This window comes from Apaloderma vittatum, unplaced genomic scaffold (genome assembly GCF_000703405.1).
Source record: "Apaloderma vittatum isolate BGI_N311 unplaced genomic scaffold, ASM70340v1 scaffold3273, whole genome shotgun sequence".
Lineage (NCBI taxonomy): Eukaryota > Metazoa > Chordata > Aves > Trogoniformes > Trogonidae > Apaloderma > Apaloderma vittatum.
The window spans coordinates 4,593-16,855 of NW_009707381.1; the positions used below are offsets into that span (position 1 = coordinate 4,593).

The 12,263-nt window shown below is 40.4% G+C and overlaps 1 protein-coding gene across 1 annotated transcript in view; it reads left to right on the plus strand.

Annotated features, from left to right (window-relative positions):
* Window positions 1-2,141: 2,141 nt before the first annotated feature.
* The window catches only part of GMDS (GDP-mannose 4,6-dehydratase), a gene marked incomplete at its 5' end in the record, with an annotated part of 255,886 nt that continues 245,764 nt past the window's right edge, over window positions 2,142-12,263 (plus strand). The window contains 2 exons of the mRNA XM_009866162.1: window positions 2,142-2,334; window positions 3,541-3,645. Coding sequence (XP_009864464.1) covers window positions 2,142-2,334; window positions 3,541-3,645 — 298 coding nt within the window. The remainder of the gene's footprint in view (window positions 2,335-3,540; window positions 3,646-12,263) is intronic.

The following is a 12,263-nucleotide window of genomic DNA, read 5'->3' on the forward strand; positions in this document are numbered from 1 at the left end:
TGGGTTGCTGCTGTGAATATGTGAAGGTGCTAGCCATGTAGTAAATGTACTAATTTATGTTCATTAGTGTGCTATTGATTATATCGTCTGTTCATTAAGGTGTTTTCCCAAGAGTTACTCTGACAGGACTCTGAGAGACCTTAAGTGGCTGTCATCTTTGTGGCAAATGGATTAAACCAAAAAATGCGCAGCACTTCTCACTAGATCAGTGCTCAGTTTCAGCTAGGTCACACCAGGTTAACAAGCCAAAGTATCAGGTTTCTTTTTTTTTTTTTCTTTCAGTTAAAAAAGAAAAAGAAATTTGGTTTTGTTCATACCATTAGCTATTTAAGAGCAAAACTGTGTGAGAACATTTTTACTTTGGAGCACAGTAACACAGTTTAGATTATTTCATACCTGTATTAAATTAACCATAAGTACAAATTCAAATTAATTATTTTTATTTCATCTGCTGTGTAAATAAGCCTTAAACCTCTAGTGATTACTGAATAGGGAAAGTGGCTTAACAGGAGAAATGAACACAAGGGCTATCTGTTTGCATTTCAGAGAGCCTGAAAAAATATCCAGTAAGTGACAGGCTTCCCACTGATTTCACTGTGATAACTCAACTTGTCTAGCTATGGTCATTTATCCTCTACTCCATTAGTAGCTACCCTATCACTGAAGACTAAGGAAGCAAGGGGATCATAGATTTGTACTATCTGACTTTGGTAGTGTCTCACTAACCTCTAGCCTGGATTGGATAGATAGACATTACTCTAGAGCTTGTTAGGAAAGTCAGTCATCAGCCAGAAGGGATATATGTAGAGTAATTCTTCCCTGGGTCAGGATGATGGAGGAGATTGCTCTAAAGGTCCATTCCCCTTTCCTCTTTTGAAACATTGCTTTGTAAACAGGAAACATTTTTTTTGCAAACTGGCATACAGAAGCAAAATCCATGGGTTGAAGAGAGGATGTAGAGGGAATAAGGAACATGCCTCTGGGATGGGCACTCGTGTGAGAAAATTATTCAGAGTCCAGGAGCTCTGCCAGCACATCCAACCAACCAGCCTGTACCCACCAAACAAGCAGAGGGAGTTCCCTTTCAGTGTTTTCTCCCCTGCCTGGAGATTGGGGTGGTCACAACACACCTCCAGCTTGCTTGTTCGGTTTTTCACTTTCCTTCTGTAACTGCAAGGAATAGAATTAATGCATTTTTTGAAACACTCTCCAACACTGACAGTCTTGTGGCCTCATAATAACTGAGCTTATCATAACTGAGAACTGCTGGAGCGGGGAAGAGAAAGAGGAGTCTTGGCCCAGCAGCGTGCACAAGTTTATTATCATACTGTGAAGGATTTGAGGTGGTTGAGTAACCGTCTCTGGAGGTGTTTAAGAGGCAGGTGGATGTTGCATTGGGGAACATGGCTTAGTGGGTTGATAGGGCTGGGACAAAGGCTGGACTCGATGATCTTCAAGGTCTCTTCCAGCTGAAACTATTCTGTGATTCTATGATAGCTGTAGGCAGTGTCAGGATTCTTTTGGATACTTCCACCCTTTGCTTTCCTGCTTTTTCATCCCACTAACCTCTGTGCAAAAGCCACAGCTCTGGTACACCTTAATCAGGAGGGGTTGGGAGTCTCATTTGATAGCAGATATTTCTAATCTTTTCTCCATTTTGATGTGTGTCTAAATCGCAATATTTTGAACCTTGCTCAAAGTTTGTGGGGTTTTTTTTAATACGTGTTTATGGTGTTACGCTGTCTGTCTGACCGAATTTTTTTTAAATATCATTTTGACAACTTTAACCAAATTCAAGTGTGTCAGAGATATTAAGCCCAAGTGAATGTTGTGAAGATTGGCAGCTGTGGAGATGAGAGGGAGTCTGATAATGCTTCCACTGTGAGGAGGCTTACCCCTTCACATGGGAAAATAACCCTGAGAGAAGGATCAGGGAACACCAGTCTTTTGGCTCTGCTATTTATGGAACTACTTATTTATTCTAAGAAATCCTTTGGGGGTACTTTTGTAAACTGAGCATCTGTACAGAAGTGTCTAGATGGTCTGTGACAAGTGATGTATGGCTTTGTTTGGTTGTACATGATCACGGCATGTACTCATTCCCCTAATAAAATTGATGGCTTTTTATTTCTCTCCCCAAGATTTCTTTCGACCTAGCAGAATATACTGCTGACGTTGATGGAGTTGGCACTTTACGGCTCCTAGATGCTATTAAGACCTGTGGCCTTATCAACTCTGTGAAGTTCTACCAAGCCTCCACCAGTGAACTTTTTGGAAAAGTGCAAGAAATCCCACAAAAGGAGACCACCCCTTTTTACCCAAGATCGCCTTACGGTGAGGATCGCTAGTGGGGGGTGTGTGTGTGTAGTGTCTGTCTGTCTGTTCTCCCTGCTCATGTCTCAGAGCTGAAGTCATTTGGGTGTGAGATTAGAATGATGATAGACCTAAAGTGACTAGACATGTCGAGAGGCATGCCTTTATGAATTACTATATAAAAAGTATTTGCTGCCATTGCCTGGGGGTTGGAAATTAGCATCTCACTTCACAAGACTCTGTTCATTCAGCTCAGAGGTAGAGAACTCTTGTAGAGAGGGGGGGAAGGGTGGCTCTTCCTTCACAAAGGGTTGTGAGATACCGCTGAAGTGATAAGGTTTCATATTTTTCCATTGCCTAAATGAAAAACTCCCAGGAGCTCGCTTCTTCCTTCATGAACTCGCATGAAATTTGAAACACTTATTAAAGCAATGCGCATGTGGGACTTTGGTGATAAAGTTTCAAATCAATTTGAGTGTTAAGGCACCAGATTTTCGCTTTTATTCCTCCAAAGTCTTTTTTTTTTTTTTTTTTTTTTTTTTTTATTAGCAGAGGTCACCGCAGTGGCGTATTTCACACGCTCTGGCTGTGTTAATTATATTGTAAAAGAAAAAATGCTGTGCTTGACTGTGCATAAGAAAACAAGTGAGAAAGTGCCCTAATGCTTCCTGGCCAGTCCAGAGGCTGCACAGAGAAGGAGTATTTTCCTGTTCAGCTGCTGTTTACTTGGCTGCATATTTTTACCACATGAAATGGAAAGGATCTTTTTCTGGGGACAATATTTTCATGGGAAGAATCTTTTTAGTAGGGCCTGTTGCGATAGGACAAGGGGAAATGGTTTTAAACTAAAAGAAGGTTGATTTAGGCTAGATATGTGGAAGAAATGAGGGTGGTGAAACACTGGCACAGGTTGCCCAGAGAAGTGGCCCCATCCCTGGAGACATCCAAGTTCAGATTGGACCAACTGGATCTAGCTGAAGATGTCCCTGCTCACTGCAGGGAGGTTGGAGTAGACGGCTTTTAAAGATCTCTTCCGACGCAGCACATTCTATGATTCTATGAAATGTGACAGACGCCTATAGAGAATGAATCAAATTCTAATGTGCTCTGCTGTTGAAATGTGGACTTCACTCTGCGTGTGAGAGAGATGTGTGTGTCTCTGTCTGAGCTGTGTACAACCTGAACAGATATATATATATACCTAACACTTTAAAATTGTCATTGTAGGGGCAGCAAAGCTGTATGCCTACTGGATTGTGGTGAACTTCAGAGAAGCCTACAATCTCTTTGCTGTGAATGGCATCCTCTTCAATCATGAAAGCCCCAGGAGAGGTTAGAAAACCCATATGAAACTGTTCCCAACTTTGCATACCTCTGACCGGAAAAATGAAACAATTGCATCCACAGGGTTCACTTAAACTTGCCAAAATTCTGTAGGGAGGGTGTCATGACCTGTAGCCTGTACGGAGCATTTCATGCTGCCCTCCTGGCAGCCTCAGAGCCTGCAGAGCAGCAGCCTTCCCTTTCAAGCATCATATAACATTTTATAGCCCTCTGGTACTGAAGGGAAGCTTGTGTACTGGTGCTCTAGAGACTGCAATGATGTTCTAACAGCCCTGAGTTTTCTTCGTGATAGTAAGCTAAGATGTTAAAATGATACATTGAAAGGCAGGTTTTCTAACACTTAGGTGGGCATAGCAGCCGCGATTTCAGGTGTAACTTATACTAAAGATTTTTATTTGCATACGAGTGTCACATCAAGAGGCGGAAATAATGGACCATCTAAATTCATAAGACCAGTGAGTACAGCGTGGTATTTTTTGAAAAAATTGTGGATTATATCCTGTACCTTCTGACAAGATGGCTTTTAAGACATGGATTTAAAATGGCTTTCTGTTTAATCCTTAATGGCAATGCAGCTTAAATTCCCCTTAATCATCCCTTTTTGCCTTGCAGTACTTTGTGAACAATTAATACTGGTATTTACTTTAAGTAAGAGTCCACAGTTTATTAAAAGTCTCTTATACAACAATAGTTTTCCTCTAACCTTAAAGTACCATGACTATAGAGAACACTCTAAAATTAAACTTCAAATTAACACAGAAAACTGGATTCTTGGTGCAGAAGCCTTTTATTGTGGGCTGATTTTAAATGAAAAATAAATTCAAGTTTTACAGGAATGAAATTATATAAATTATAGCCTGGCACAAAATATAAAAAATTTAATCATCCTTATAAATATAAAATAGACCATAATTGCAAATCTGCTTAAAAAAGGAGAGTAAAAGGAGTCGATCCCAATAGGATTTAAATATTGGGAGTCATAGCTATGAAACCTGATAGGCAGCATCTGCAGTAAGTAGTGCATGAAATATTTGGTGGTAGAAGCTGGTGCATCACTTCACTGTAGCAGATGACAGTACAAGTACAAAATTAAGAGAGAATCAAATTCACTAGACTGTTTCATTTAGAAGCCCTAATACTTTGCTTTCTTTTGAACAGTTTGCTGCAATATATGCTTGGTGCACTGTAAACTGATGTTGAAATTGCTCTGAATTGTCATTATGCAATTAAAACCTTCTGACCAACATAAGGAATGAGGGAATATGTAGCAGCAAATATTATCTTGGCGTGATTTCTAGTAACACTAAGAAGCTACAAGATGAGATGGAGGTTGTAGGAAGACGTTTACCATTTGTGCACCTTCTCTGTCGGCTTGTGCCATTTTGAAGGAGGAAAACTTCAGTGCTCATTGCTGTTTTGATCCCTCTGACATTTGGTTCAGCTTTCACACTGCTGCAATGGAGCTTCCAATCCAGAGTCTCTTTTTAACACATTTAATGCCCCCAGGGAGAACCCCAGCCTGTGCTTTGAAGCCTCAGGCTGTGCTTTTGGTTGTGTGTATGTGCTGGGTGTAGTTTTAAGCCCCTTGTGGCACAAAGAGGAATCTTGTCTCAGAAATGGTTTCGGTTAGCTCTGTTCACCTTAGCGGGAGCACATGCTGTGAAAGCAACTGTAACCACAGCCTAGTGCCTTTTGCTTGGTGTTTTTATGGGAGAAAGTCTGAAAATTTATACAGGGAAGAAAATGGAACAAAAGTTGAGGTTGTTTCTTAATAGCCATTTGTCACTTTCCTAATGTTTTTGAAGACTGCGAAGGCATTTCGGCAGGAATTATTTAACCGAGATTTCTAATGTCTGTGCAAAGATGGTAATATACACGGAAGTTTTAAAGCATCTTTTGGTTTGGCCTTTTTTTTTTTATTTATTATTATTATACTGATTTACCTAAGTAAACCAATATATGTTTTATTTAAATACTACAAACCGTTATTCCAGTTGTTTGAGTGTTACACTGAACTGACCAGATACCACACCATGTTGCTGGTAACACTAAGTGCATCTTGCCCATGCAAAACACAATGCCCAGGAAGCAGTGGAGAGCAGAAGGCTGTGGCAGTGCCACTTGCTGAGGTGCAGAGTTGATATGTCCCAGCCAACAGTGCGTATTTTTTGGCCTGTATCTGAAGTGTTCATCATACTTCTGAAAATTTGTGTAAGCTTCCTACAATGAATGTGTGTTTATAGAGAAATAGTGTGAAGAGGCAAATTCCTGTAGGTAGGGATCTGTGAGGTATGTTACCCTGTAAGGCAACCGTAAGGCTTATCTAGTCTCAAGAGCTCCTTCCCTGAGAAAGGAGTTTAAGAATATATACCTGTTATTTCAGAATGCCAATTCCCCTTAGTCTTCCTGATTCTCACTGTGTAAGGAGCAACAGTAGTTAATCTCATGTAGCCTGTATAGTAATAGCGAATTCTACACAGAGTTCATAAGGGTAAAGGGTCCTTAAGTCTAGCATGAAGATTTCTGTTTCTCAAAATTACCGAGATTTGAAAGAAGTGCTGTTTTTGAGAATTTCGTTTTATCTTACTCTATAAGACAAAAACCATAACGGGAGTAATTCTTAAGATGTGACACCATACTGCAAATCTGAACACTTAAGTTCAGTGTGTGGGTTTGCTTTCAGGTCTGATGTTTCATGTTCTGACAGCCACAATGACCACTAGTCAATGACCAGGTTGATTGAACCCACTGTCTGGGCCTTATATCTTCATTTGGGGATTAGCACAGCATTATTGAATTGCACAAATACTTGAGTCCATGCTCAAGAGACACTTCTGTATGTAGCAACAGAGAATATAGTTTAAAATCATGGAGTAAAATGAGTGGCTATGTTAGACTAATCTTCATAAAACATACATCTACTTTGAACCTTTCTGTAGTACTTTCCCTTTTAAGCTTTTCTTGATATTATACGTAGTACTTTTCATTTCTTAGTCACTTTTTGACCAATACATGCTTTTCAGCTCTCATAAATCAACACAGCTGCACCAAAGTGGATAGGGTCATGTTGATTTATGCTGGCTGGAGGTCTGGGGTAGTACTTCCAGTAATGGTCTGGTAATGGTTAGCTCAGTTGGTTGAGCGTGGTGCTGATAACACCAAGGTCGCGGGTTCGATCCCCGTTTGGTCCCCATGTGTTGCCTGATCTAGTTAAGAAGTGTCCCTGCCCGTGACAGGGAGGTTGGATTAAAGTGATCTCTAAGGTCTCTTCCAGCCTAGGCCATTCTATGATTCTATGATAAGCATAATTTTCTTGCTTTGGGGAGAAGACCTGTATTAGCAGCATACCTTGCTAAAGCTGATTTCTTCAGTTACTTAACTCAGTTTTGTCCAGATATAGCTCAAGTATCTCCTGGTTGATGGCAATGCCAAAGGAGAATGGGTTCTGCCATTTCTGAAGCTTATTTACTGTCTAAATATGACAGTAGCTGAAAAGCAAAAAGTGCTCTCTACAGTGGTAGTAAGCTACAAGGTGGCAAGACGATATTATGGGATACCAGATGGGGGAGATGGTGGCCACCAAGTTGCTGGTGGTGGTTGAACATGGTGCCTGGTATTACTGGTATGAAAATGTCTGCCCTATAGCAGCATCAGAAAGATATTTCTGTTTGGTGAGGTGATGGTTTTGATAGTGGAAGAGTGAAGCAATTAGCAAGTCTAGTTTTCAGGAAAGCTGGGGCTCGATCCAAGCCATTTTTTTTTTTTTTTACACCATTGGAAAGATTCCTGTTCTTTTGTTGAGCTTTGAATCTCACTAATACCTTCTTTTCTGAGTGAGAAAGCAACTCATTGACAGCGTCAGTTGTTTCTTCCCAGACAAGCCCTTACTTTTTTTTCTCCTCAGCTCTGTGTAAGAAGTTTTCTCAGGTTTACAAGATGTGCCTTTGGATGTCTGAGATAACTTTCTGATTTGGTTAACCACTTCATTGCTTGCCTCATCTGATCTTTATCTGGCAAGATGTACAAACATGTACAGCATGTTTCCTCACACAATGCAACAGAAGTTTTGTTTGTTTTTTCTTGATTTTTTTTTTTCCCTAAGTAATAAATACTTGGCCTCCACACATGACATCATTGTGTAGATCATTCAGTAGGGAAGTTTTATTTGTCGGATACCAACCCTGGTAAAGCAGTTGTCATCAGACCATTGCTGTATAGCCAGAGGGAAAGGATGCAACTGCTCATTTCTGTGATCTCTTTCAGCCAGAAAGGAAATGGCTAGGTGTTAGATTGCAGGCTGAATGTTGTCAAAGTGCATGTACTAAGACTAAAATGAAAAGAAATTGTGATTCAAAGAGAATGGGGAGTGTTCTTTTATTATGCATCTTAGATCGTAGGTTTGTGAAGGGGAAGGGGAGAAGAGGTTCCCCTACTCACTGTAAATATGTTTGGGTATCTTTTGGATTTATGGATTTTTTTGTTACCTTTTTTTTTTTTAACAAGTTTCCAGTCTCCCTTTTGCCTCTATTTCGTAGAGAAGGCAGAAGCAGATGGTGACATCTGCTACCGACTTTCACAAGAATCCCCTAAATCCTTATTATAACAGCTGCTCTTCTGTGTCTCCTGTAAAAAGATGTAGCCAACATCTGCCAGATTTCCCCTTCTTATTTCTTGGAGAAGACTAATTGCCAGTCTCTCTACACACTTCCTGTGCGAGAGGAGCTTGGTCAGTCTAGAACCGTTGGAAATACTAAGGCTTTTGCTGGTGCTCTTTTTGTAAATTTAAGCTTGTGAAAGATTTAAGCGTGTAAAATTTTCAGTGCAGAGCTTTGTCTCTTTCATACGAAATTTCCCAACCCACGAGTATATCTGAATAGCAGAAGTCAGCAGAATGCTGCTCGTGTCTTGCCGGGTGAGAAGAATGCAGGCTGACTAGTATCATCAGGGATCGTCTGCCTGGCATATTGAAAACTTGATGGCAAGGTCCCATGGCCAATGTAAAAGGAGTTACTTAGACAGTTGTATGCTGCAGAGCAGCCAAGATCATTTCATGCTTTTTACTTTGCATGTTTCAGCAGAGAAAGCATGCAGCGTCCTGAAAATGTGCATTCTTTCACTGACGTTTTCTCCCTGCTGAGACCAATCCTGCTAAGAGATCCATTCAGGTGTTTTCTTACCTACACATGCAGTCAGATGTCAGCAGCGATAAACGTGGGCATTAGCGTCTACTTGTACAGATAGATTTGCAGTAATATCGACTGTAATAATAGAGAATTGTCAGGTAATACCTCTCTGTTTACCTGCGGACATGTGCTTTCCCCTTGAAAAAGAGCTGATGTTACAAAATAACTCAATTTGGTTAGTTCTGCTGATGACTAATTAGTACTGATTAGAGCACATACAATATATGGAGAACTTTGTGAATAATATATATGTTGCTAATAATTCAGCTTAAACTTCTAGTATCTCTTTCAAAGTATTAGCCAATACTGATATATGAAGGCAGTGCAATCACACCAAAATAGGAGTGGGTTTCACCAGACTTCTGAAATAAGAACTGAAGTTTGAGAACACTTCTGCATGCCCTTAGCTTTGGGACCCAGGTAGTCAGGTCAGTGCTATGGTCAGGTGTGGAAACGAAATGATCATGTACATAGACTGAATCAGGATATAAAAAGGTAGTTTTAATGAGTCATTGATGAAGGAAGAAGCGTTGAACAACACCTGATTTCAGTCTAATTACCAAAACCTATTTGATTCAGTCTTTGCAATGGTAGGTTGAGGGAATCCTTACTATCTCTTAATTTCTTTTCTTTTCAATCTTGAAGTAGCCCTGATTCTATAATTCTCTGTCTGATACACTTCCCTGGGGTCTGTCAACAGCTTATCTAAGTAGTTGTGGATATAGCTCATACAAAAACTTAGTAATTTCTTGCCTGTGGGTTTAGACTTTTGGAACAGCTGCATTTGCAACCCAGATCTCTCCTTGAGCAAATTATTATCTTATCAGATGCATCTTTTTGTCATTAAATCATGTGCTCCCTTGTTGCTTATACTCTGTCAAGAAGAAAGTAGATTATAGCTCTTGCTGTTTTTCGTGATTAATTTCAACATTTTTTAATCTAAAAAACAAACCCGTCCACAAAATGTACAAAATGTACAAAATGTCAAAACTACTGAATGTAGTTACCACGCTATTCTTAACAATTCTCAAGTTACATATTCAGATATCAGTGTTAATTTCTTAAGCTAGGGATTTGCAGATTTTTTTTTTTTCTGTAACGAAATATCAGCTCAAAACTTTGAAATAAAATGTTACAGAAGATATGGAAGCCAACAGTGGAAAATGGAGAGGTCAGAGTATGTATCTCACCTGTAGTGTTCTTAGGGCTTCATTAATGCACGAACTTGTAGTAAGGTTTTTAGAAATAATGTGGTTTAGGTACCTATTTCCCTATTTTTTCCCCTTAGTTACATTTATTTAGCCCCAGGCAAAACACAATGAAAACTATGACCATTTTGTGACCATTTTGATTTTTTGCTTAAGTATAAATGAGAACATGAAGCAAAATAGAGGAAAAGAATTGTGAGGTTTCTATCTTGTATTATACAAACTAGTTTACAGTGAATGTGGAGTTTAGAGAAGGTCAGAAAAACAGAATCACTGAATCACATAATGTGTTGAGTTGGAAGGGACCTTTAAAGGTCACCTAAGTCCAACCCCCCTACAGTGAGAAGGGACATAGAATTGCAGAATGTCTTAGGGACCTTAGAGATCATCTAATCCAACCTCCCTGCCATGGGCAGGGATACCCTTAAGTAGATCAGGTTGCTCAAAGCCTCATCCAGCCTGGCCTTGAACATCTCCAGGGAGGGGGCATTCCCAACCTCTCTGGGCAATCTACTCCGCAGTCTTGCCACCCTTGTACTGAACAATTTCTTCCTTCAAATTAAATCCATTTTCCCCTGTCATATTGCTGGACACTCTTGTAAAAAGTCCCTCTCCAGCCTTCCTGTAGGTTCCCTTCAGGTATCAGAAGGCAGTTCCAAGGTCTTCCCAGAGTCTTCTCTTCTCCAGACTGAACAATTCCAACTCCCTCAACCTATCATCTTTAACTAGATTAGGTTGCTCAGAGCCCATCCAACCTGACCTTGAATGTCTCCAGGGATGGGGCCTCCACCACCTCTCTGGGCAACCTGGGCCAGTGTCTCACCACTCTCATTGTAAAGAACTTCTTTCTAACATCTAATCTAAATCTACCCTGCTCTTGTTTAAAAACGTTTCCCCTTCTCCTATTGCAACAGGCCATGCTAAGAAGATTGCTTCCATCTTTCTTATAGTTTCCCTTTAAGTACTGGAAGGCTGCTATAAGGTCTCCCCAGAGCCTTCTTTTCTCCAGGCTGAACAACTCCAACTCTCTCAGCCTGTCCTCAGCAGACTGCTGTAGTGCTTTCAGCCAGAAGTCTGTTTAACTCAAGTTTCCCGTTGCCCTTGCTGGAGCATTAGAGAAAACTATAGGAGACAATACAGATACAGAGTGGTCATCTCAGACCCCAGTGCTGATGGGTAAGTGACCGTGCATGCAAGATGCGCTCTGGTCCACAGCTCCCTGAGACCAGGACTCTGCTGGAATTCAGTCTAAGCTGCTGCACATGAGATCCTTTCTGAAGGAAACCACTTTAGCTGAGCAATAACGCCTCCTTTGAACGCACAGTGAAGTCACAGCTCAGGCGTACCCAAGTCCTAGGAGGAGATCAAACTGCAGACCAGGCTGTATGGGGCTCTGAGCAACCTGAGCTGGTGGCAGACGTCCCTGCTCATGGCAGGGAGGTTGGAACTAGATGATCTTTAAGGTCCCTTCCAACCCTGACAATTCTGTGATTCTAAGGATACATTTTCCCCAGATGTGGAGACTCAGCCACAGCCAACCACTTCTGTATTTCTTAGATTTGTCACTTGAGCTGTTTTTTCTTGCAGTTTCATCTGCACAATTATTTAATTCTGTTGTGATTCAATAACATGTTCTCCTGCATTTTGCACACAAATTTAAGTAATGTAATTTTCTTTCTGAAATAGTCAGAGGCAAGAAAAAAAGTAAATCACACAAAGAGCAAAGGTCACATTATTGCAAGAGCTATGTTGCATAAGTGAATCTATTTTACATTGTTGACATTCTGTAAGTGATGAAAGTTCACTATTTTATTGGTTGTTATAGTACCAATTATTTTCCAAACTTCTGAAGGCTTGTATCTTACTGTGATTGTTCAAATAAATTCTGATGAATATATAGATTTTTTTTTTTTGTATGATATACTAGTTTTGTCTGCTTCCTAGTAAGTAACCCAACATCAGTGATGCCAGTGCTCCCCCGGGAGTATGAAGTAACAACCATGAGAAATCGCTTACAGCTCATTCTCAAAGTGCTGGGTATCACTGCAGAGCCGTTACTGAGTATATGAGACTCTGTAGGCTTTATTCCACAGCCTTCAAATTTGGGGCATCATCTACCAGGTGCAGGAACTTGAAAGCAGGTTCATACACACAGCTCGTACTTATACAGTGACTGCCAGACTTACGAGGCTCCTCTTAGTACCTCAAACTGTTT